The sequence below is a fragment of the Centroberyx gerrardi genome, chromosome 10 (assembly GCF_048128805.1).
Source record: "Centroberyx gerrardi isolate f3 chromosome 10, fCenGer3.hap1.cur.20231027, whole genome shotgun sequence".
Classification (NCBI taxonomy): domain Eukaryota; kingdom Metazoa; phylum Chordata; class Actinopteri; order Beryciformes; family Berycidae; genus Centroberyx; species Centroberyx gerrardi.
Genome location: NC_136006.1, coordinates 21,447,984 through 21,475,118, shown reverse-complemented (window position 1 = coordinate 21,475,118; position 27,135 = coordinate 21,447,984). Strand labels below are relative to the sequence as shown.

Sequence of the window (27,135 nt, the reverse complement as noted above, 5' to 3'; positions counted from 1 at the left end):
AGCTGAACTTAAAGCCTAGGTACACAGGAACTCATAGTTACGGGTGCTAATGTTAGCTGTTTTTGACGCTACACCTATGTAACATAATTCCTTAAGTCATTTTATGACCCTGAATCAATTAAGTCACTTCTTCATTGTCTGACTGCAATTGTCTGTCAACAGAAACAGAAAGTGTCAATGGCAACACCTGTATTATGTAATGCAATTAATTGAAGTTCAAAATAAGTGATGACAGAGTGACTGGGAGGTTACCTTTCCCTTCACCTCGCTTCCGTGTTGGAGCTCCACTCCGTTTCTATCCATTGAAAGTGGTTAAGGAAACTGCGCTTTTAGAAAAACCTCCATGGCGCCGCCGCTCCGCCATCTTGGCTCAAAGCCTATGAGCCTCAATGGAGATCTCTGGGAAACGGCCGGGAGCCAAAATGGAGGACGGCGGAGCAGTTTCATAACCCCCTTGTAGGAGGAGCTTGGTTTTCTGGAAGCTCTCTGGAGGTGAACGGCAGAACGTAGAGGCGACGGGGAAAGAGAGAGAAAAAATAAAGCAACCGACTTGAAAGTGTTGGAGAGCCAGAGAGAAAGAGGGAGAGAGCAAAGCTTGAGAATTGTACCTTGAGAGATTGAATCCGCCCGTCAGTTGCACGACAGGAGGACTGTGCGCGCATTTCTAAAAAACACGAAAGTGCAACCCGTCGCTTTTCGGGATGTGAAGATCACTGTAACCCACCTGGATCCCTGCTCCAACCCAAGCCTGTTACATTGTCCACTTGGTCTGTTTGGGCATTTCATCCGCTGTGCGCGCAACATTACTAACGTATCAGTCTGGTCGGAGCTGTTGACAGGAGCTGCGGGCAGACACACGCCAGCGGAGTTGTTTACTAAAATGTTTGTTTGACAACCATACGGTTTGCTTTGAGAAGGGAGTACGAAACCGGGAAGCTGTGGGGAAAGGTGGGGCCGAACCGGGGGACTGCCAAACGGGATTATTAAGCTCTCCTTGTGCCGATTCACCCACAGCGACGCAGCGTTTTTTGGGGGGGATCGACGGAGGAGCCAGCAACTGGGATTTTGCAACTCTTTTTAGTGACTGCCCTCCTGCTATTGAATACTAGTGCTGTGCGCCGGTTATTTCTGTCAAACGGTCAGCTGGTTGTGGCCTTTGTCTCCCCGTTTTGGAGCATAAAAACGTTTGGGACGCATATTTTGGGGATATTTTTTCCCCAGCCGGGGTCGGACTATGGCGGACGACGACATTCTCTTTGAAGATGTGTACGAGCTTTGCGAGGTCATTGGGAAGTAAGTGTCACGTTATCAATTTATTTCACTGTTTTACGGTTAAGATTGGACATTAGAGCTTTCCAATTAGCCCCTCATAATATCCTGACGGCATGCCGTGCACGCGTGGGCTCACAGATGCACACACGCACACACACACACACTAACGAAAAATCATTGTAATATTACCATAGGGACTGATGGTGTTTCTGTGGTAATCAATAGTGAATTTATAGTGACCTTACCGTACTTCAAGGCATTTTATCTCCCTTGGTATCACTATAATATAATATTTGTAAAGGGACTTGTAGTTTTGCTGTGATGTTTCTATAGTATCCTGCAATTTATTACAGGGGTAGTATTGCTCTTTTTTGTAAAGACACACACACACACACGCACATTGCCGCGTGCCATGGACATGACAGTTGTTGCGTTTCCTGTTTAACTGTCTAAATCTGAGAGTCTGTGAACCTACATCAAGGCCCAGGGTACGTTGACGGCCAATATTCAAATATTCTCGAATTTTTAACATCATCCACTAAAATAATCTGTGTGTCATTTGCCCAGATTGAACATGCTGCCGTGCGCTTTGACCTAGTGGCAGTTGGCAACTTGGTGCAGAGATTAAAGGGCAGGGCACAGGCCATCATGAGTCATGCATGCTGCACATCTGGTTACTGTTAGTGACAGCTAGACCACTTGGAATAATAGTCGTTCTCTAAGGGCAAGACTATAGCAGTGCGCATCTTTGTGGTGGAATTGCATACAGTAGTCCCAACATTTCAACCAGGCTACATTCAATAATCGCCCTCTCCTTTGGAATAATAGACCCTAGACTACTATGCAAATGTAACAGCAAAACTATAAATATGGTCACTAGAAAGTCACTATTGAGTACTACAAACACATTATGAGTCTTTGTAGGAGTATAGTGTTTGTTTGTGTTTTTGTCGATTTGTTTTGTTAGGGACTATTGCAGAGTGCTAAAGGTTAATTACACCACATTTACTACAATTATCTTTTGTAAACCTGCTTCAAAAGCAAGGGCCCTTGCAAACCCAGTGCCTGCGCACTTTTCTTACCTGCAACATCATTAACATCATTCCTCACACTATATAGGCTACTAATTATAATCCATTACAAGTGGAATGTTGTCACAGCAGTGATTACAATCTTATTACACTGCATGAGAGTAGTCTACATGTGGCTATGACTGCTCCCATGCTGCTGGTGGATGACATACTCGAACACAAACTGTAAAAAAAAAAAAAAAAAAAAAGCATGTCAGCAGGATCTATCTGTACAGCTTCCAGTCCTTGTGTCTGATTACCGATCCGTTCCAATCTTTAGCCTGTATACACAATTTTACACTCACTTCTCTTGTGCCAAACGACTGCAGTTCCTACTACATGTCTGGAGTTTCCTAGACATCACACTGCCTCATATTGGACTGAGGAACTAAAGACGAGTAGCTCAAAATGCCACAGCATGAACTGTAGTGAAAGTGTTAGAGTTAGGGCTGCCTTGCGATATATTCAGGCTCATCTCCCAGCCAGGTTCACGGCCACTTTGTCTTCATCTTCAGCTGAGGAAGACGGTTGAATGAGTGGAGAAACACCGTTTGAGGAGTAATGTTTTTGCTCCGGGCGAGCCATGAAACACCCGTATCTAAACTGCTGGTCTTTGAATGAAGTACTTCATCGGGCGTACAACAAACAGAAGCTCCACATGAATCAGCAGCTTGGCAGGCCTGACAGACACACTCGGGTCACACACAGTCAGGCAGGCAGTCAGTCAGTCAGAGCAGGCTGACTGGTTATGGGACTGCTGCAGCGTAGGGAGATGGTTGGCTGTTTGACAGGGTGATAAAGCCTGTACTATACATGTTTAGGCAAGCCTGAAAACGGAGTGTTCTCTTTATCACACACAGTCACAGTCTCTCTCTTTCTCCCTCTCACACACACACACACACACACACATACTGTCCCACAGAAGTAACATCCTGCACTATCAGCTCTGTTCTTTCCTGCTTCAACATAAAGCATGGTGATGATAATCACTAACATGGGTTCAGCTAAGGTTCTGATGTGAGTGTAGACATGGGATTGGGGGAACGCAGCAAAGCCAAACGCTTCACATCAGCCACACATGCGCACACACACGCACACAGAGCGCTAGTTGTCTGAATCACGGTCTTACTCATTGTATTCGACAGATCGGCTGTGATTTAGAGTTTGCAGAAGGCGAGAGCGGCCTTTTATCAGCTGACCCGCTGTTCTCCGTATGGAGAGCTGCTGCAGCCACGGCCTCCTTTAAGACGGCACTGAAGCAGCAATTGTGTGGTTTTTGATCCTGAGAGAGACGGGATTAACCGGAGGGAAACCCAACCAAATAACAACACAGCAGTCAGAAAAGGCATCGCTTTAAAAGCCTATTGCCCTGGATCCTGTGTGTGTGTGTGTGTTTTTCTGCAGGGTTAGACCTATGTAGTCTAGGATATAGGCCTATATATAGGTCATCCTGAACTGTGCTTGAAAAGCAGTGTTGTGAGCACTGCACTGTCCTAGTGTGTCCCAAGGACTGTGTGTGAGCTGGATTTATTTAGGTGTGTGTGTGTGCATGATTGTGCACATACATCGTTTGACTGTGTGAACGGGATTTAGTCCTAAGCCCTCGTTTTTAGAACACTGACCTCGGACACAAATCCTGTCTGTCTGTGTGTGTGTGTGTGTGTGCGTGTGTGTGTGTGTCCGTCTGTCTTGTCGCTGTTAGATTGATCCAGTCTGTTGTCCCGCTGCGTCCCGAAGCAATGGAAGAGGATGGAGGGGGGAGGAGTGGGAGGAGGAGGATGGGGAGAAGGTGAATAGAGATGTGTGAGGAACAAGAAAAGGATGGAGAGAGTAAATCGGGGATGGAGGATGAGAGAGCGAGCGAGGGAAAGAGAGAGAAGGAGTTGGAGAGGGAAAGAGAGAGGGAGCGAGGGAGGTCAGGGGTACTGTAGAGGGAAGCAGTCCATTAGTTTGACTCACACATTAAGAGACATCCTGTACCTTCAGGCTATGCTCTTTCCTAGTTCATCCTCAGAAAAGTTGTGTGTGTGTGTGCGCGCGTGTGTGTGTTTCTCGCAGTGGCGGACACAACCGCAGTACTATGCAGAAAGATGTTGTTCATCTTTGTGTTTGTTTTTCCTGCAGCAGTGACTTGGTGACAGCGGGAAATGCCTATTTTAATGCACCAAACCAAAGATACACAGAATGAATCCCAGGTTTAATGTTTTGTTTTCAGCCCAGGTTAAGGTTGTGATTCCATCGCTGTTACATTACACAGTGGTCTACTTGGCGGTAACAGTATTGATCCTTCAGTCATAGGCCATTGAGGGGCTTGACTGCAAACATAGCGTCTGTCTCCATGTGCTGTCTTCCCCTCTGTTAATAGAGCTCCAAACAGGACTTAATATTCTCCAGCTGAATGGATCAATGGCCTCCCAGTCCTGAATGTGTGGACTCACTGTGGATTTAACAATGGAGATTGTCCTTTAACACAGTCAAGTAGGGCTGCTCCGCTCCACTGTGAATGAAATGAATTACGCTCCATTTGCATACCTCACGGCCTAGGAGGAGACTCGGGGGTGCTGTACAAAGCCAGAATGTCATTATAACTCTCGGCCCAAGGAGGTATGTGTGTGTGTGTGTCTGTCGTTGTCTGTGCCTGTGTGTATGTGTGTGTGTGTGTCGGTTCTTGCGAGTGTGTACACTTGTGGGTCCCTTTCCAAGAGGTGACAGGGAATAAGAGCCCCGGGCCTTGCTCTGGCTGCTGTGCATGTGTGTCTTCTGTGGTCCCATCCACCTCATGGAGTGAAGTGACATCACCCTGCAATCCACAGGGAATCGAATGGCTAATAGCCCACCACTCCACTGCAACCCTTTTTCAGGTTGCTCTGGAAGAAATGATGATAATGCGGTTGTGTGTGTGTGTGAGAGAGAGAGAGAGAGATTCTTTTCCCCTCATCCTTCCCCCTCCCCCAGGAAGAGTGTAGTATTTCCTTTTGCCATGGAGCAACCCCCTCCTGTTTGTATAATTATGTATTATGGTTCCATTATGCTTATGTGTTGTAACGGGGACAACTGTGTGTGTGTGTGTGTGTGTGTGTGTGTTGAGACGTGCGTACGCATGTCCGTCCTTGATGAAGCATGTGTGGAACACTGACCTACATTAGGAGGGAGCACCAGTGCAGGAGCCTTGCCTCTCAGAGTTAGCCTGAGGCCTTGGATGGTGAATGATGATGAGAGAGGCTAGCTTCTGTTAGCTACCGCTCAGCGTGAGCAGCGGTCAGCATCGCTGTGTGTTGATGAATTGGCCAGACCTGTACTACTGCCTACCCAGTCCAGAGCACCGCCAGGCCCATGGGCTGTGGGTCAGTAGGTTAAACACTGCTCTATTTACACTGTCAAGAACTAAAAGTGTTTGAAATAGCAGCTATGAACTGGGCTCTATTCACTGCAGTACCACTTGTCCTATAAAAAAACCCATTTCCATACCGGAGGTCAATTTGAATAAAAGCATGTGCCAAGCGTTTGTATTTTCCATGGTGCCGTCCTCCCTTTTCAGTGGTTGTTTTGACGCCTGCTGGGCCGGGATGGTGGCAGACCCAGAGAACTGCCAGAGATAGCCAAGCTGTTCTCTTCTCTAACAAGTCCTCTTTGGCTCCCTCTTCATAAATCAGTTTTAATTGGACGGCAGTTACTGAATAATGTCCATTTAAGAAATGCAGGGTTGAGTCTTTTTTAGTCATAATCCGCCAACACTGTGATAGCGGTTGTGACTGAATGGGGTTCGAGGCCCCAGGGGAGTACACACGTGGTATTGTCTCCGGGGTTTTCGCCCACGTTGTGTGTGAGTATGTGTGTGTGCACACAGTTTGTATTGTATGAGCTCAGCCTCTCTGTTGGGGTTTGAAGGGGGAAAATCTGCTGAAAGGCTGGTTTCGGCACGCACAATTACACATAGATGATATAGCACAGTGTTCTCACACTCAACCACTAAAATATTTATTCGTCCTCATCAAGCTGGAGAAAACACCCCGGAGAAGACCCCAACAGCTCACTATGTGCAGCGACAAGTAAAAAAGCTGCATTTACCATGTAGCTGAGCCACTCGGAGGCACAGCTTAACATCAGCAACCCTGAAACATGGTACCAGGCTCACAGGCACTGCCAGTTGGCTGGGCCCTTTTAGACCTAGCATGGATCTTTTTCTCACTTTTTAAGGATGTTGTGTATGCAAGACAGTTATACAGGGAGAACAGCGTAAACGGAGCTGTTATCTGGAGACCACTAATTGCTTTCCTCATCTCCACTTCATGTCCACATAGATGAAAGCAAAAGTGTACGGGGCACCTGACCTTTTCCTAATGCAGTAATCTATCATATGTTTTCCAGGTGAGGAGAGGAGACTCGCTTGATGCTCTCCGTTTCATTATTTTCAGATTGACCTAAGTGGGCTAGTGCTACAGTTATCCATGCAACAGCAGCTTTTTCCAGGTCACTAACCCGCAGAGCTTCATCACAGATAACGGCGCTGTTGGATTGCCTCCCCGGCGTGATTGGAATTTGGTATCGGAATTTCCAAAAAGTTTCTTCCGCATCTAGGCCGCTTGAGACCATTGGAAGTGACAGCAGTCTTTTTGGATAAAATGCAATGCCTGAAGACGGTCTTACTCAGGAAACTGAACTTACTGGCTACAGTAATGTAATCTGCTTTTCTTTCTTTGGCCAGGGCCCCGATCATAAATGCTGCAAAGTTTTAATAGATCGCCATTCTGTGTTATTACTGTCTGGTTAAGTTCCCGCGCGGTCTATAAGGTACTGAAGAACCCCTAGTTGACTGTACAGTGTGAAGGAAATAATGGGGAGGAGCAGGAGGCTGTTCAGGCCAACTGAAGCGGTGTTATTCTAGTCAGGAGAGGGCCCTTGCTGTCCTGGCTGTCCTGTTTCCAGCTCTCCTCTTCCCATCCCTGCCCTGAGCTAGAGACGGCCACTGATGAAGAGCATCGAAGCATGGCAGACACTGGCAGGCCTGCACAGCCAGACACACACGTAGACACAGACACACCATCTAGCTCAGTGCTCCCAACACGCTGTGGTAGACACAGGTGGAAATACACACACACGCACGCGCGCTTACAGACTTGCACACACACGGCTTACCCACTGTGGGCGTTTGTATGCATATGTGTATGTGTCCGTGTGTGTGTGTGTGTGTGTGTTAAGGTGTGCAAGGGTGTCTCCCAGTCAGGTTCAGACTTTGTGGTCACAGCAGGTTTCTGTTAGCTAACAAGGTGATGCCTTCATTAATGCATAATTAATGAATTATCGCCCAGCTGACCCTGTGTGTATCCGAGTGCTCCCCCACAGAGATGTCATGCGTGTATAATTAGTCAACCAATAGGTTCATAACACACAGAAACACAGTTGGAGAGACATGATGAACATCTCTGAAGTCTCTCTCACACAGAAGTTTGTATGCTAGTTGCCTAGGTCTGCACGGATAAATATGATATTATTGCTGACCAAAATCACTGTGTTCTTTTTAGCGACTGGTGGTTTCTGGTGTTTCTGAGTCAGGGATGAAGGCACCAAGGCTGCTGATGTAGCCTATGATATTTTAGTGCTACTTTTTCCCCTCTCTCTCTCTTCCTTTCTTTCCTTCTTTCCTTCCTCAGTTTATTTTCTCCGTCTTTCTTTCTTTCAATTGGGGCCTTTTCAATCTAAAGTCATTTCCGCGCTGCCTGCCAAAGCACACACAGTCACCTGGGTTACGGCTGGGGCCTTTCTGGAAAAACAACACACACTCGTGGACACACACCCAACATGTGTGTACGCGTACACACACACACAGGGACAAGCCATTTCCCTTGCAAAAGCCTAGAAACTGCTTTTCAGTAGCAGCGGGATGCCAGAGAACAACATTCATGCCTTCAACCCACACAGCATCAGAAGTGACTTACTGGTGGCGTTTTGTTAAAAAACTTGTTTACTGCCTGGATCCAACACCCAAGTGAGCTGTGAATGTGCTTGTATCGGAGAAAGCAATGGGCCTAATATGAAGCATGTGGTTGCAATGACAGTCGGAGCTATTTGTTCAGCGGTGGGAGGAGAGAGAAAGGATACGAGCAGAAAGGTTAGAGTTATGAGCTCGATCTGAGAACCCTCCCACGCTAAAGATGGCTTGCAGATGTTCAGAGGCCAATGATTTCATCTGTTTCTGTTGTACTATACCTTCACTTGTGTAGATTGTTGTGTAAGCACTAAGCCTGATTCAGCTTCTAGCAAAAGGCCCAGTGCAAATTCAATCTATTTTGTATTGTTGAATTGATATGGTAATGGAATGTCACTCTGGCTGTCGAATGCTGTTCCAATACAGTGTGAGCTGCATCCAGTAGCTACTAAATGGGAGATGCCTCCAGTTGCCAAGGGTGTGTGTCCATACTGTACACTCAGAAGCATCACTCTATAGGCTATTTGATTGAATCTGGCCTTTAGGCTCGTGCGGTATAGCTGATCATAAGCTTTTCCCTATGTAGAGGCTGCCAGTTTGGGACTTGCCTCAGGGTGTGTGTGTATGTGTGTATGAGGATGCATGTGTACTTCACACTCTCAGCACATAATGGTTCCTGCCTCCAAGGCCTCATTCTCACAATGGCAGGCCTATTGTTAATGGCATCAGGCAGCAAGGCCCGCATATATTGCTGTAATAGCTGATATTTATGTTGTTCTATTCAGCCAGGTTTCTAAAGCTGTAAACATTTCTATAGAGCCCCAGTTTGGCACACATTCATCCCATATTATCCATGTTAGTATGAGATTAACCCATATGGCTCTCGTACATTCTCTCTCTCTTGTTCCGTTCCCCCCTCCCCACTCTCTCTCTGTTGGGTGTGCACATGGCGCATTTTTATTTAATTAACCTCTATTTAACGAGGCAGGTCAATTAAGCACAAATTCATATTTACAATGGGAGCGTGGCAAGACAGCTGGAGGTGCAACACACACACTCTCTAATGTGTGGTTTAGGGCTGTGTGTGTCTGGTGTTTCCCTCCAGCCTGAGTCCATCTTCCATTAGATCAGACAGCCGTTTTCTGGTCTGATCTCAGCCAGGCAAGACTGTCTCCCAAAGCTGAAATCCCCTTTGTGCCATTCCGCACTCCTTCAAAAACAGCAAAGGTAGACCAATGGCTGTGACCAACCAAATATCAGCACCATCTAGTTCAAGCAGCCACACGGTCCTCCTGCTATAAAAACCGCTTCTTCCTCACAGCAATGCAAAGTCTTAACTCTGGAGCTCATATCCACAAACCATCTGTACAGGCTTCTATTTTCCTCATCATGATCTTACATAGAGTTAATATTTTTTTAATCATGTCTGAACATTCAATTGGTGTCACGCATATCCTTGAGCTCCTACACTGTAGCAAAATTCCACCAGTTCTGCTGTACTGCAATAGAAGCACTTTTATTGGCCTAATAATGGGACGAAGATGACCTTAACACAGACACTAGTGCAACCCGTCTCTCCTCTTCAGTTCTTAGTGTTATTGGTCCTTACACTTGTGTCCTACTAGGCTACTTGCCACTGTGGGATTCACAGATCCTGACCTGTCAACTGTTGCATCTAGATAAGAGCAGAAGGTAAATGCCTGAATGACAATTCAATGCAACCCATGGACCGGATTATCAGCTCTAATAATACATCAGGACTATCTGCTGTGTGCCGGTAGCCCTCAGGTTCTGTGGTCTGCTGTACCTCTGCCAGTTAGCTCTTTACTAACCTATAAAAACTCCTAGGCTCGAACAAGCTATTAGCCCATTAAAACGTATTGCCTGTTAATTGGAGGGCATCCTGTTCTACTCCCCTACTTCACTGCCCCCTCGCAGACATGTATGTGTGTGTGTGTGTTGCCCATCAATGATCAAGAATTATGCTAACTTAGTTTAATAAAAGATAAATCAGTCTGGCTGGTAAATCTGATGTTTCAAATTGTATCTTACAAAAAGTTTATTTTGTCTGCTTCCTTTTCTGTTTATTTGGTAGTCGTCAGTTGTAATGTAAAGCTACTCTGCTGTTCTTCATCTGGTATTTACTTCAGTGGCCACAGCACATCCAACTGTTCCAACTTCTGACTGAAACAGACCCAAACACAAACCCAGTATCCCAAATCAGTGTTACACAAGCGTTTAATTTTGGTTGCGTTGTGGCTGATTCAGTCCTGAATGCTTCTTGAACCACACACACATCGCTACAGGCCGTGTTCATGTTGTATATGTGTCCACGTGTGTTTATGTGTTCATGTGCTCTCTGGCCGTGTGTGTGCATTCAGATGAGTCTGATGCATTGTGACTGTGGCAGATAGTGAAAACTAGGATAAATGCATTTCATTTGTTTCAGTCAGTCCCTCATTACCGTTTTCGTGTGTAAACATGATGGTTGATCTAAACGGTAATAATGGGTTCTTCAGAAAGAGGAAGTGTTTGTCTCATGGAGCAATGATAAACACTGATCACACTCTACCCAGCCTGCCTCCCAGACAATGGCTCATATTGATTAGAGGGATGTCTGTGTGTGTGTCTGTGTGTGTGTTGGGCAAGTTGATTTGTGAGAGACATACAGACACACACACACCCATCAGAGTGTGAGGGCTGGTGACCCAGTAGTCTTCTGACCCTCTGTCCTTGATGTTAATGCGTGGGCATCATCTAATGATGATTCGCATCTGAATAGTGTGTGCAGTGCCTCACAGACACATAGTGGATCAAAAACACGCACACATTCTCACACTATCTCACACACATGCAGATCCATGTGTCTGTCCTTCATGACCTTCCACTTAATAATAAGCTTCCCCCACTCAGGTGTGTAGTACAATGTGCATGGCTGCGCTGTGGCTTACAGTTGGGTTTAAATCATTTATCATAGCTGCGGGGTGTAGAGGTGAGAGGTGTCGTACAGAGGTGTGTGTGCGACTGTGTGTGTGCATGCACGGCAGGGAGAAGTAGAATGTCTCACTTCTAAATCAGACAAATTTAATGAAGCACACTCATTCATGTCCCAGTGTGTGTTCCTGGGGGGAAAGTGGCGTCATACTCCAGGCTGTAGCAGGCTGTATGCTGAGAAAAAGAGTAGCAGTTTGCTGCTGGATATCGCACCACCAAGAGAAACTGTCGACAGAGGGAAGTGGATCGGAGAAAGTGCGACGGGAGGTAAAGAAAGAAATGGATGAGAAGGAGAGTGAGGCGTTCAGCTAGGCAGAGTAATGGAGAGAGGAGATGTGTGATTTGGAACCAATGAATATTTGGAGGAGCAGCGATGCACAGGCCCTCGGCGGGCCGTAGCCACATTTAGCCGGGGTATGGCCATGTTGACATGTTGTCTGACAGATGGGTGACACATGCTCTGTGTCCCAGCCCCATTGTAACTGCAACTGGGGCTCGGTGACAGAGGCACAGAGCGGGACTCGCTGTGGTGCGCTGGGTGGAAAACCACATTGTCTCACTCTAAACCACCACGGTCTCGCAGAACAATACACAATTACCACTACAGCTCCCTCTCTCCTCTCTCTCTCTCTGTCGCTCTCCTCTCTCTCCTCCTCCTGTCTCTCCACAAGCTCCCTCCTCTCTCCCTCAACCCTTCCCCTAATGTGTCAGCCTTATTTATGAGTGCATTACGTGTAATGTAAATATTATTCCGATATTGCGCTTTATTAATTCATCCGGGCAGTAAAACTCCCTGCGCGCTGAGTGTGGAGCGAGGTCGCAAAACACAACTTGTGCATTTCCAGTATAATCACGCTGATTTGTTTTCATCCAGACCCCTCCTTCCTCTCCTCCTTCCCTTCTACCATGCTCCGCTGAGCAGCCTATTGAAGGTTGTATTGTATGTACGGCATTCATTATAATGTAATAAAGAACAAATCTCAAGACTTGGAGGCCGAGTAGTATAAAGTGGTAATTCCAACTTCAGATAAGGTGATCTGTCTCTCTCCATCTGTCTCTGTCTCTCTATCTCTCTCTCTCTCTCTCTCTCTCTCTCTCTCTCTCTCTCTCTCTCTCTCTCTCTCTCTCTCTCTCTCTCTCTCTCTCTCTCCTCCCACAGTGTCAACAACAGTCAGGTTGAGTGGTTGTTGATAAGCTCCAGCTCTCCAGCTCTTTCGGCTGTCTGTCTGTCTGTCGGTCCTCCGCTGTCGAAGGCTGGTAGGAAGGCCCACACAGTTTTTACACCTAACAACAGCCAGGCAGCCACCGAACGCACCAACAGCTTGTTAGCTGGAGTCTAGTGCCACATTCAAAATGGCAATAACGCCAAACAGAGCATCGCGAAATGGCGCCCGTCTCTGAGCACAAGCTTTTCGGCCTTGTGATATTTCCACACAAACGTATATGCACGCATGCACCCACACACACAAACAGTCCACACAATGTGGGCTCTCTTTCACTCTCTTTTGTCACTCCTACACATGCCCTTGTACCACGTCACCGCTCAGATTCTTTCTTTCCCTCCCACCAGAGGTTCCAGTCAGTCAGTCAGCCAGTCAGAAGCTTAAGTAAAGCTCTCGTTACTCATTGACTCTCATGTCCTTATGAACAGAGCAGCTGTTAATCTAAGGTTTATGACCGTGTTCCTGCTTGTAATGGAGTGACATGGCGACTGTGCAGTGACAGTGACGGGATAGAGAACGGATGGATGGATAGAAGAAGAGTGCCGCTGTCTCTTTTTGGCTTTCTCTGCCCTGCCCTCCATCTGGAGCACTACGGGAGGGCGACGGCCTTCGAGGGCATATGGTCTGTGTGGGTGTGGCTGGGAAATGCTTACAAAAATATCCCACTTCTAAATCAGTCGACTAAAGACACACACACGCACACAAGCAGTAGCGTGACTCCCTGTCAAAAGCAGCCAGACATTTTACGAGCGTCACGGTCATTTCACCTTCTCCCAGACCTGTCTGCAGTGTGTGAGGTGCTAGCAGTCCCTGTTGTTTTATCACTGCTTGTTTGTTCATTTTGTCTGGGATGAGTGTGTTTGTGCTTACATAGCTTATAGTCTGCCAGGGGTACGAAAGAATGTGTGGCAGGCTGGCTGTATTGAGACATGCACACACACACACACACACACACGCACACACACTGAGCCTCTCAAATATTTACCCTCTTCTCTTTCAATCTGTGGATAGACCTCCTAGCTGTTTGCTGCTGGGGCTGGATGAGAGGCAGAGATGAGAGGATGAGCTGAGATCCAGGTGCTCTGAGAGAATGAGTCACTGATGGGAGGAGGTAGGGGGGCAGTTAGGAAGGAGCAGTGATAGGGGGAGTCACTCAATGTTGTGTCCTGGTTGACCGTGGTTTAGGATAGCGCATCTGTTATGACTGTTTTTTACAGTTGGATCCCCAGTCAGTGTGTGTAGGAACACACACACCGTTGAGTCACGCAGTCTAATACTACTACTACTGGACTGTATTTAACAATAGTCTCAGGTGTTGTCTTTATCATCTGTTTCCTGAAGAGTGACTCACCAGCTAAATCGCAAACCAAGCCCACTTCTTCTGCTTGATTCTGGAGTCCACTATCGCCAACTTCTGAGGGGCCGTCACAGCTTTCTTGTGCTCTGACAATATTAATTTGAGCTCTGACCAAATTCAGGATGATTGCACATCATGACTCATTTTACCAGCGGGAGAGTTTGCTACAAACTTTGCACACTCCCCTCTATAGTTCAGCATGCTATTTGCATGTCTTCCCCAGCTACAGAAAATGAATGTAAGCAGCACTGCTGCCAAGCCTCATCCATAAGCCACGGGTGGATATTAATGCATCATCTCCTTTTGACACACTTGTGTACAGAGCGCACTTCACTCACCTCTCCACTGTTCACACAGCAGTACCTCGCTTTGATGTGCACTTTTTGCACAGATGATACGACTTCCACTTACTGCACTTTGCGAGTTTGAAACTGATCTCAGTAGGCTACAACTTTTAATAAACAAGTGACCAGTGTATAGATTGTCACCATGTTTTATGTTTCATGTGTACTGTAAGGGTTGTCTATTTTTGTTTTTACCTGACTCCATAACAAATGTCCCAGCCGGAGTAATAAAGAGTGATGGATTGATTTTGCTGGAGAGCAGAATATGGAGCAGAGCTGTAGTGCGAAGTCTCTGCTACCAGTCAGCCAGGCATAAATGCTTAGATGGTGATCTGCCGTCCAAAAGTCTCGGCTCAGTCATGCATGACTGGGCAGCCAGGTACCTGGATCAGGATCATACTGATGATACGAACGATATGACATTAGACGCTGCCTTCATCGTACTGTAGTGTAGAAGCAAGGCTGACAAACAGTTAACTTGATAGCAGGTGGAGTGGCAGACTAGATTATAGATTATATTGTCCTTTACTGGTGTTGTCAAGGTAATGGAGAGAAAGAGAGAGAGGTGGCGTATCATTGTTTTGGGGATGATGCTCAAACTTTGGCTGAAGCCCAGCAAGGAGAGAGGCAGGTTGAAATGTGCTGGGGTCAGTGGTTTATATGCTCTCCAGCATTTGCACACTTGTAATAACCATGCACACGCACGCACACACACACACATACACACACAGAGCGATAACAGCTCCGCTCAGCAGTTTTCCCAGGCCCTTTATGAAAGCTCTGGGCTCACCTCTGCCAAAGCATCAGACCACGCCAAGCTCACCGCTCTGCGTTCAGTGAAGTGCCACACACACACACACACACACACTGCATGTTGGATTATTCTGTGTAGCTAGCTAGTGGAGCCCTACTCTCATAATTGGGGTCAGGTAAACATTCGGCGTGTGTTTTTTTAACTGAGAGAAGCGCAGTTTATTTATACACTTTCTTCTTTACAGCTCCTCTGTTTGGAAAACAAACAACACACATTCCTGGGCCCATCTTCACACACACACACATGCACACACACTCACACACCATGCACACACAAACCCCAAATGGTTGCCTAGACAATGTCACAGCGTTTTGTTTAGCTCTCAGTGATGACATTGCTGCCATATGTGTGTGTTTGCTGACACAGTAGAGGAGAAGGAGGTGTGTGTGTGTTTGTGTGTGTGTTTAGTCAGATGTCTGGGGCTCAGGTATGTCCCCAGCCCCAAGTCCCAAAGCCCACTGTGTGATAGAGTTTATGCATGATGAGCTATCAATAAGTAATTAGTCTAAATAGCATCCAGCATATTCTCATCTCCAGATAAATCTGTTGACGCTTCAGGCCCAAAACTTATAGGAAGGCCCACACCGTTTAGAATTTGACCTTAGATGCTCTCTCTAATTCTGTACTTTTAAACACTGTTAACAACACACACGCTCACATTCACACATGCACACACTGTCACACTGTGCTACACTACATTAAACACATGTATACACTACTGTTTTCAGTTCAAAACCACCTGGGTCACACAATAATCAGCAGTGAAGCAAGGCAAGCATCTCTCTCTCTCTCTCTCTCTCTCTCTCTCTCTCTCTCTCTCTCTCTCTCTCTCTCTCTCTCTCTCTCTCTCTCTCTCTCTCTCTCTCTCTCTCTCTCTCTCTCTCTCTCTCTCGTTTGCTCTATCTCTCTCTCTCTCTCTCTCTCTCTCGTTTGCTCTATCTCTCTTTCTCTCTCTATCTCTCATTCTCTCACACCCACCAGGACGATTAAATAGTAATTTCAGCCAATTAAGGGAGGCAGCTGCACCTGTGATGGCCAGAGGCTGCAGTCTGAGATTCTCCTGCCTGTTTGTGTGTGTGCATCTAGGTGTGTGTGTGTATGTGTGTGCACTCATTATACTTCTTGCCTGCCTAATGTAATGTGGGAAGTGGGGTGTGGTCAGATTTTGAGTGACAGCCCTCATCTTACCCAGTGGTTGTCAGGGTCACGACCGGCTACAGGGGCATCACTGCCGCGCCCTGGCCTGATTGGCTGTCGCATCCCATTAGAGAAGCTCCTGTCAGAAATCGTTAGCGTGCGATTGGCCAACCGGAAAGGGGCTGACACCTGTCTGTCACCATCCCCCTCACACTAACACATTTAACATGATGTTAACACCCGTGTATGTCACCTCAGCAGATATAGGTGGTTCCGTATGACATTAACACAATCAGGGTTAGGGGTGCGATTCCCACTGGGGCTACCCATGCTAAAAATGTATGCGTGGGTTACTGTGGCCCCCAAATGGCGTTTAATTAGGTGTTGGTGTCGTCACTAATGTTGGCAGATTCTGTGATTGACTGCATTTAAAGCGAACTGTGTTTTCAGGTAAAAGGGCTAATGGCCAAGGAGGAATGAAGCCTTTTAAGTGTTCGATATATGGCTGGGTAGGATGCCCGATTTGGAATCAGTAGTGAGCAGCCTGACCTGCGTGCCAATTACACTCAGTCAGTTAACAGAGTGAAATCTAATAGAAGTTCATTAGCTCTCATTTACATTACAAAGCGCCTGCCTTTAGATTCTGAGAAACGCTGTTGGATTGGGCAGAGGCTAATGCAATAAGCGCATTCCTTGCAGAGAATTGGAAGGGGAGGGTGAAAAAAAAAAGACTTTGATTTGTAATTACATTCCTCTTGAACTATTCGCACGGTCGTTCAGCTGTGGGAGCAATGCGTGTGAAAGATGTAACGCTGTCACCCATCCAAATGACTGTCCTGTCCGGTCCTGTCCCACTGACTGACTCAGTGTTGACACCACAGGATGTCAACTGCTCTCTTTCGCTCGGTGGCCATGTAGCTGAAGCGAAGACACAAAGTAGTTATGCGTGTGTTTGTGTGTGTGTGTGTGTGTGTGTGTGTCGCCCTGTTTATGCAGGCATATCTGATCTCTTGGTTTGTCACAGTGTGTGTGTGGGTGTGTGACCCTGCTGTGTGTGTATGTGTGTGTATGTGTGTGTGTGTATATGGGCTAATCTTAGCTTTAGTGCTTGCTCCAGCCAACCATGAGGATTAAGAGACATAAGCACACGACGAGTGCTACTGGACAGAGCAGACTGGTGAAAACGGAGACAAGGCAGCAACAGCTACACCCCTAATGGAGGATATGATGATGTCGAAAGTAGTGGAATAGTCTTGTAAGGGCCGGACAAACTCTGCTTCACTCCGTTCACTTCATTCTACTCCTCTAATCTCAAAACGTAGAAAGACTGGGCACAAACTCTTCCTGTGTGTATTAGGGTTCGACCGAAAGGGGTTTTTGAAAGCTGATGCTAATACAGATATTTTTCTATTGAAGCTGCTGATAGCCAGTATGTAAATTGAACCATTGTTATGCCAAAAAATACAAGGATTCAGTGTTTTCCCCAGAATTTTATTCTTGGCTGATGGAAAAAACCTCTGAAGCAGTATTTGACCATAGGACACTAAAACTCTCCACTGAAACCCAGACTAATGAAGTTCTTTTAGATGGGTTAGCAGCCCCCCTATTCAATGGTAGGGCAAACTGTGGGAAACATTAAAGCCTTTAAATGAAGAATTAATTTGCAAGGAACATTATTGAACAATTAAATGAATAAATAAAATATGCAAAGAAAATACAATTTCATTGTAGGTTTTACAGACTGTTTTTATGTAGCTGTGGTCAGGGAGAAACCTCCATCATATCGGCGGTGGATGGCATGACTGGTCAATATCTGCCATTTAATAAAAGGCCAATATTGGATTGATATCAGTCTTATTCAAGTCTGTAAATGTGCCTCTCTGTCTTGCTTCCCTCGGTCTCAATCCCTTTATGCCGTTCCCTCACTCTTATGTGCTTCTTCTCCCATTCTCTCTCTGTATTCTCCCCAGTTCTCTGTTTGTGTTGCTTAGCCAAAGCCCATATGTTAGCCAGCAGTACTAGCTATAGGCCTGGCTATAGGGTGTAAGCCTATATAAGCCCTACTGCTCCAGCTCTCATAGCATGCTGTAGACTGCTGGAGAAGGCTTTCTACTCAGATAGAGACAGAGAGAGCGCAGTGGGAGTGATCGTCGAGAAACTAAACATCAACATCGTGTGGATTCATCCTCTCTAAGTACTGAGCGCTGAGCACATCATCTTGTCAGGACTGCCTTGCCCTTTGGCCCCGCTATAGTTTAAATGGATAAGTGGGCTCGGGGCCTGACAACAGCTCTTACACACCCACCGACGCTGACATGCGATGAGACTGGTTCCAGTCAAGGTAAAGGTCAGAGCTTTCCCATCGCCCCGAGGTCCTGCTGAGACACTCAGAGGCTCAGGCACTCGTTCTCTGTTTACAGCACAGAGGGACTTGTGCACGCGCACACACACACACACACACACTCATCACAGTGACTGAAACCACGGTGCATTCAGGGCACTAGGCTCGGAGATGGCCTTCATAAGCACACAGGAACTCATTGTGTGATAGAGAAAGGCTTTGCTCGGAGCTTTCTGCTGAGTATTGAGTTCCTCTCTCTCTCTCACACACACATGCACACACACACACATGCAAACACACACTCTTTCTCTCAGGCTGTGCAGCCAGACTATTGACTGTGTAGCATAGATTTAGTGTATTTTGTGCGGAGTGCTGATTGGGGCCTGTGCTACCGGAGCAGCATCACTGGCATGTAGATCAATGCGGACTTGCATGAGAAATCAGATACAGCCCCCTGCGCCGTGGCTTTGTCTTTGACTGCGAGGGGAGGAGGCTTCCAGAGGCCCGGGGGAACGGCGAACGTTACCGTAAGGTTAGGTTAATGCGTGTCGGTGTTGCCGAGCCGACGGGATGCGAACGGGACGGCAGGTGAGCGAGAAGGGAGAATCTACGAGGGGGAAGGTAGCGTTTTACAGCAGACATGGAGTAGATGGTAAACAAGGTGCCTTTTATTTTTTGCCTGTCAGAATGCTTTTGTGTTCTCCAGCAGAGCCGTGTGTGTTTACAGATGAGACGCTAGGAGTTGACCCTCGCTGCCCTTTTCCTCGTCCTTCGATGGGGAGACGGGGGGGCTGGAGAGAGTGGGAGGAGGCTGGTGTGTGCAGATATGAAAGGATATGCTCCTTTATGCCATTCTTCGCTCTCCTCAAGGTTAACCTGCGTTTGCTCTGGGTCGCCAAGCCTCAAAAATATATTCTGCTCTCTCCTTTCATTTATTTTCATTCTCTCTCTCTCTCTCTCTCTCTCTCTCTCTCTCTCTCTCTCTCTCTCTCTCTCTCTCTGTCACTGTTTATTTCTCTCTCTCTGTCTCTTACTCTCTCAGCTTCTCTCCCAGCTCACTCTGTTAGGCCTGGAGGCCACTAAACCTCTTTCTATCTGGTGGAGGAGAGCAGTAGGGCTGCTGAGTTCTTTTGAAGTCTGTCTGAGAGCCTGGCAGAAACTGGCAGACTGGCATCTCTCTCCCTGGCAGGGCTGCTGAGTCCTGGAGAAGTTGTGGAGCTGGCAGAAAGCTGGGCTCAGGAAGGGCTGATGCTGTTCAGAGTGTAATGATGATGGGGATGACTCAAGCTGATACTGAGACTGTAGCCAAAGCCTTTATTTTCATGAAAGCCTGATGCAGTATTTTTCCTTGAGCTTGCAAAAACAATAGAGTTTTGGCTTAAAGTAGTGAGCAAGCTAATAGACTAAAGTGCCCATGAGTTAGTGTCGTGGCAGTGATAGTGATACTGGTGTCATGTATAATTGACTTGGGTACGTTTGCATGCACACAATACTCTAGTTACTGTTAACAATCAGATGTAGGATATAGTTTGATTAAAGCATTTATGTGGCTCAGAGTATTGTGAATTCTTATTAGCATAAATCACAAATTGTGGCTGCAACAGAGAAGAGTGTACCATCCACTTGAGACCCATAGGTTTGACATTAGTTATATTCAGCTGTTGGGTATGTACATGAATTGAAACTTAAGACCAAACTACAAACTGTAGAGAGCAGTGAGCAGCGCTCCGTCCAGAGAAATCTGGACTCATCAACGTTGGATCTTTTCCTCTCTCATCCCTTTGGTATAAAGCATCACAGACCGGCTGGTAAACATGAGCGTGCTGTGTGTAGTTTACTGACGTCATGTTACATGATATCTGGGTATTGAAGTTCAGATTTTTCAAACAGTTGCCTCGCTCTCACTGGCATTTGGGGCTGCCAACATGCAAAGTGCCTGGTGTAAAATGTGTTAAATACAGTTTTAGAGGTCTTAATTTTTTCACCATGTAATGACAGGTGTATTTTTTAATTAAGTTTTATTTCAATGCAAATATAAAATTAGGTAGATGTAGTGAGAGATGATTTTATTTGATGATTATACCTAGTCAAAACAGAGTTGGAATGTAAAGCAAACAAAATAAGACAAATGCCATGAATTGTGTAGTTTCACCAAAAAATGTGAACGGGACCAGCAGTAGTGTCAGACAGTTTTTATTTTCTTGTGTAGTTACATTCCATACAGTAAGTTTGATCCGCATGCATGTCGACTCTTAGATTACTAGAGAGCAGGGTTAATACAACTTGTGGAACATGTTTTGTTTTTATCGCATCTGCTTTAATGAACACAGTGGGACATCACGTCCCTGAACATTTCATTTCCTAGTGTTTTTCTTGTATTGCCCATTTATGGTTTCAGAACTTCAATTGGCTGTGTTCAATTGGAAATAGGTTGAATTTGGCAGATTTGGGTTTCTTTATTTTTGGTGGTTAAATTGGTCTTAAATTTAATTCCAAATAGTGTTAAAAGATGTTAAATTTGGCCTGAAACTTGCAGTTATTTTACTTACTTTACTTTTTTAAGGAAATCAGACTAAGGTGTTAAATGAATTGAAAGATTGGGCAGAAATCTAGGTGTGTCAGCCAGGATATAGTTAGACGGATTATGATCTTGTGTGTATTCTGTGTATGCAGAGGCATTTACGCCCCCAAGACCACTCTCAGCCCCAGGCATCTGGTGGATGGCCTTGCATTAGCACTGCCCTCCAGAGAAAGAAATGGAGAGACTTTGAGAGAGACAGAAAGAGAGGAATAAATGAAGGAGGGATTAACAAAAGAGGGGAAACGACCAAATTGGAGAGATGAGAGGAAACACTGTATAGTGTGTGCATCCATGCGCGGAGAAATACAAAACTGTTCCCTACTGACATTCCCTTCCCCTCTCTCTCTCTCTCTCTCTCTCTCTCTCTCTCTCTCTCTCTCTCTCTCTCTCTCTCTCTCTCTCTCTCTCTCTCTCTCTCTCTCTCTCTCTCTCCCCTTCTCTCTCTCTTTCATGCACATGCAGCAGTCCATATCACATGAGTACTGTGTGCATCAAAGTATCATCCGGTTAGCGATGCTTTCTTCCTATCCCACAGGGAGCTGGAACACATCCTGTCCATAAAACACTGGATTTCCCACCTCTCCGCCACATCCATTCACAACACACGATGATGAAACCCATCTTCTCCCCTGTGGTGTGTGTACATGCCTTCAATATGTCTCTGTTCACCCCCTCCACTTTTTCCCCTCATTTTTCGATGCTCCTGCTCTGTATTCTTGGCTGTGACGACACCTGCACACAGTGATGTTCCTGTGACACTCATCCGTTGCTATCGATCCCCCTATTCATTATTCTCACCATCTTTCTTCCTGTCCTCGTCAATGGACGAAGACAGGAATCATCCTCTCCTCTCTCCTCTCCTCTCCTCTCCTCTCCTCTCCTCTCCTCTCTCAGTCTTATAGCTGTTTCTTAGCACTTGGCTGAGGAGTAGGAAGTGAAAAATAAAATACTGGCAACGGACAGAAAAAAAGAGGAATAACCGAATTAGCGGTATAAATAAGGAGTAGTGTAGAGTGCGAAGAAGAGGGCGAGAGAAGATAAAGAAATTGGGAAAGAAGGATGGGACCACCCTGCTGCGCTCAGTGGGGGTTCCGAGCCAGAGTATTATTTCGTTTTTCTTTTAAAGGGAGATAAATAGTGTGACGGAGGTAGGTGTGTGTGTTTGTGCGCGTGTTTTTTACCAAGGTGTGTTTGTGCGCGCGGCTCCACAGTGTGCATTCATTCTCACTCCTTCCTCTTTCCTTGCTTTCTTGCCTCTTCGTTTTCTCTGGTAGGCAGAGCTGAGAATTAGCAGTTCAGGACAGCGGCTGTAGCTTAGAGCGGTGATTACTGACCAGTGAAATGATCCTCATGGCCCACTGAATCACACACACACACACACACACACACACTGAGCTCTCCTTTGGCAGCGCAGAGGAAGTAAGGGAGCGGTGTTATGTAAGGAGGCTTACAACTGAAGTGTGTGTGAAATTTGAGGAGACAGGGAGGAAACGTCCTGGCCCCGACTCATCTGAACCTTAAAACACAAGACTGGGGGCAGTGTGTGTGTGTGTGTGTGTGTGTGTGTGTGTGTGTGGGAGGAGGAGGATTGATTGTATGTGTGTGTCCATGTAAATGCGTACATATAGGCTTACTGACGTGTGTATCTGTGTGTGTTTTGCGTGTGCGTGCATGCGTTTTGCGTGCTATGAGTTCCAGCTCAGTGGGCTCATTAACTTTTATAGACTGCAGCCTGGGATAGGAGGAAATGGCCAAGCCAATATGCTGACCACTCTGCAGATTCACTTCACAGAGGACACAAAGTACACACACACACACACACACACACACACACACAAACACTTTCTCTTTCACGCCCTCTCTCTCCCTCTCTGTCTCGGACCTGCACATGATTAATTGCACCGAGAAACGAGATTGGAATCTTCTGTGAGTAAAAAGACAAATTCATGATTCTTCTGTTGGTGAAAATCCAGCCGCCTTTCAGACGCGCTTACCTCGCCTTTTCATCATTTGAATGCACTGCACTGTTAATCAAAAGTTCAATTGATTTCTCCGTGCCGGAGCCCTGCAGCATGAGCTGTATTTTCGAGGCTCGGCCGAGCACAGAGGAGGATGCCTGGGATTTAGTGTCAGAGTTTCCACTCCTCGTTTTCTGAGGACCATGATGGTTTGTGGTCAGCAGAGTGCATCTGAGCTGTAGAGGCTGAATGGCTGTGGTCGGATTCCCGGCGGAGAAGCCGCGGGCATGATGCCTCTTTGGGAGGTCCGGTTTAGTGTAATAACCCCGTAGAAAGGCGTATTTCTATCCTCTATATGAGGCTGTGGTGCTGACCACTGTTTTGTGGCTGGTTGAATATAGACCAGCCTTACACGGTACACAGTACTCATTGCTGTCCTAAATTTGAACCCAGAATATGAGGTTCTCCTAATATACCAATGACCTCATGTAGCAGGGAACAAAAAAACACATTTTGAAACCTGCTTTTGTTTTACACCCTGGAAAAATGAAGGTAGCCGGTGAAGGATCTTTTGCAAATAAATCATTATGAACTGAACTGCGATGACAAGTTTATAGCCCTCATGAGCAGTTTTCTATTGGCATAATTTATTTCCCCTCCCCTTCGCTTTTGATGCAAAACTAGCCTGCACTGGGAATCAAGCCTGAGAACTCCCAAATTAGATCAAATGAAAAACACAAAGCACATAATCAGGCCTGCTGTTTGTAATTTCACAGCACTTTATTAATGAGAAAATCCTACGTTGCATCAGCACACGTGATTTAAAAAATATCATCTTTGCTCTTAAAGGTCTAGCATTTTTAAACATCAGTATATTCTTGGCAGATTAATTGTGATACCTTGATATAATTAATATAACAAATGACACTAGGGATGCACCGATACCGATACTGGTATCGGTATCGGTGCCGATACCAGGCTAAAATGGAATATCGGTATCGGAGATTTTACCCAAGACTAAATCTGATACCGAGTAACATGTAAGAAATAAAAGCAAACTGTCTTGATTTTATGCATTTGTGGCACATAGAAGCCTGTATTTCTCAAACAGTGGGAAAAACAAGGATTTTATCTCAATAATTTTGTCCATTGACCCCAAACTAAGGAAGTAAGCCTGCACTGTTCAGTAAAAGTAATGGATCGGATCGGTACTCAGTATCGGCCGATACTTAAACTTTCATACTCGGAATCGGTATCGGCATTGAAAAAGTGGCATCGGTGCATCCCTAAATGACACCATGGTCAAGATTTCTCAAAGTGAAGACCACATTTCTCATAAATCCCATTGCTTCTTGTCCCCAAGAAGAAGCTCCTTTGGTCAAAGGTTTTTCTCTTTTGCTTTACTGACGAGGATAAACATGTTGGAAGTGATTTTTTTCCGTCGGCCTTTCAGTCCTTCCACCATCTGCCATTGCCAGAAACTCTTTTGTAGCATCCTTTGCTCCTATGGGCCATTTCTCTGGGTCACTCATGACTCCCGCCTTCCTTTCTCCCATCGCTAGCTCCTCACCTCTCACCTGTCACTTTTGTCACTGCGGCAGAAAGCCAGGCCATGCTGCTTTCATATCCGCCGAGTTGATTCGCAGACCCTGGGAAGCTCTCTGGCTCTGTGCCTGTGGTGCTGCTAAATACTGCTTCAGAGGTTACATCATGTTACGCCGTCCTGTAAATAACTGTTCCACTTTCCTCTCTCTAAGCTGTAATCCATCACAGTGCTGGAAGGCAAGCCAAAACACCTGAGGGCGGGAAGCTCGCTCAGTCAGGTTGTATGTGGGTGTGTGTGTGTGTGTGTGTGTGTATGAATGTGTGTGTGGGCACACCAGTACAGTTACATGTGTAAAGATTGACAGTGTTCTTTTGTTTGTTTTTTGAAATAAGACATACTACATTATGAGAGAGAAGAATTAGTTTAGTGATCCTGGCAGGGTGGCCCTCTACTACACACACACACACACACACACACACTCATATGGATGCTAGATCATAGCGGGCTGCGGGCTGCTACCATAAACATGTTGTCTTCTGTCGGGGAGCCTGGCCTTAAATGCTTTCTAATGGGCCCCCTCGGAGCCCGCGATGGCCCTGCAGCTTATCAATGATTTAGCAATGGGAAGATGGCATGGACCTAATGGCCCATCCACCCCATTAATGTTGCATCAGACCACAGATAGCAGGCGCTAGCCGCAATGCTAACGGTATTGTAGCAGAACACATACATAGGAGGGTCATGCAAGATGAGACTTTCTTTAATGTGTGGAAGTGAACATTGGCCTCCAGAGTTGACCGATGGCTTACTGGCCGAGCTGCAGATTCCAACTCTCCCGCTCAAAATGTTAACTTTTATTTCAGTACAAACCGTCTTAAAGGATAGCACCGCTGTTTTATTTTTCAGTTTGTACCAATCATCCATCTTGTCCATCTCCTTTCCATTCTGCACACAGTCAGTGTAGTTGGGATATCAGAGCTTGTTTTCCTCCCTTCAGAAGAAGACATTTGCTGCTATTCATTCTTGTACATTATGAAAAACAACTTCCCTAGACCTAGATAATCCATCACAGGAAGCATGAAGCCTTCATTTGGTTTTGTCAAAGCTTCTCTGTTTAATCGTTATTTCAGTGTGTCTAGGTACTGTATGCCCGAGTGTTTTCATATCAGTGGGCGCCTTCAGAGACCGATGTCAGGCTCTTTGATTGGATGAGTGAGGCCAGGCGCCGCATGTGTCACAATGTAAACATAGCATGTAGACAAAACTATTCACCATCACGTTGCGCTCTGCTTACTGTCAACCACTCGACACCCACAGGAAGACACGGAAGGCTCCGCCAGGAAATAATCCCTCAAAACACGTCGCCTTACAAACTTTGTGAATCCCTCAAAAGTTGGATCTAAAGTGTAGCATCAGTTGTGAGATTAAATTTCTCATTTGTCGTGTAGCTGTGACTGATTGAGTTTTGTAGGTCAACCTGAGTCAGCAGCAGACTGAAGAGATAAGTAGCTCCCATGTTTGCCGTAGCTGTTAGCTTATCCTTGAGTGCTACAATTGGGAGGAAATGATATCATTCTGGCTACTGGCAACGCGGGCGATACTTCAGTCTAGCCTGCAGCTTTGTCCCTCGGTGGGACAGTTCCAGAAAAGATTTGTTTTGCTAAAAATTCTCCCTCTTTCTCTCCCCTCGTTCTCCATATCCAATCCTATCACCACTACCTGCAGGGTTCTCTCTCTCTCTCTCTCTCTCTCTCTCTCTCTCTCTGTTTCTGTTTATGTCTCTCTGTCTCTCTCCTTTCATGTGAAGGATTTAGTCATGAGTTACTCTCTTTCGATATATACGGCACAGTGTGAGCATTTCTCTCTGAACTGATTGGGCATTTACTCAAAGTTAAGTAACAAATCAGCCGGCTAATCCAGAGAGTGCCTCCTCAGTCTGCAGACAGTCCCGATACAGCAGCCGGCAGCAAATCTCACTCTTGGCTCGCGACCCAACACACTCAGGGGATTGGAGAGGAAGATTTTTTTTTTCCTCTGGCTTTTCTGTCTTTACTTTACTTCATTATTCTTCCTCCCACGTCTTGTCTTCCTCCTCGGCGTTCATTTCTCGCTTTGTTGTCCTCTCACTTTCTTGTTTCTTTCTTTTTTTCTGCCCCACTCATTTATTCTTGTGTTCCCCTTGCATTTTGTTTTTCCTGGGGCTCCATAAAGGCCTGTTACCATTAATTTGAATGGAAAATGTGCTTCCTATCTAACTCTCCTGCACACCGGAGTGCATGAGCTCTTGATGTCCATGCAGCACCTTCACCGGTGCTGTAGGCTGTACCAGGCGTCCCTGTCTACATACCAACACTCCGGCTTACAGTAGATTAAATTAGATGAAACTATAATGATCCTACTAGGGAAATTGGACCGTTGCAGCATCAATTAGTAAACGGATACAAAAAGAAATAGGAAATGCATAATACAGCAAATGCAAAATCAAACAACTTCAACACTCAGAAATATTAGAAAGTAGAAATGTATGAATGAAAATGTGCAAAAAGGTATGGATTCAGTGCAGTGGATGTGC

General features: G+C 46.0%; 1 protein-coding gene across 7 annotated transcripts in view; it reads left to right on the top strand.

Moving 5' to 3' along the window:
* Positions 1 to 498: 498 nt before the first annotated feature.
* Positions 499 to 27,135, top strand: part of caska (calcium/calmodulin-dependent serine protein kinase a) — a 101,982-nt gene continuing 75,345 nt past the window's right edge. For all 7 annotated transcript variants that reach the window (XM_071926398.2, XM_071926394.2, XM_071926392.2 and 4 more), the window contains exon 1: positions 499 to 1,293. In XM_071926398.2, coding sequence (XP_071782499.1) covers positions 1,235 to 1,293 — 59 coding nt within the window. In that variant the 5' untranslated portion in view covers positions 499 to 1,234. The remainder of the gene's footprint in view (positions 1,294 to 27,135) is intronic.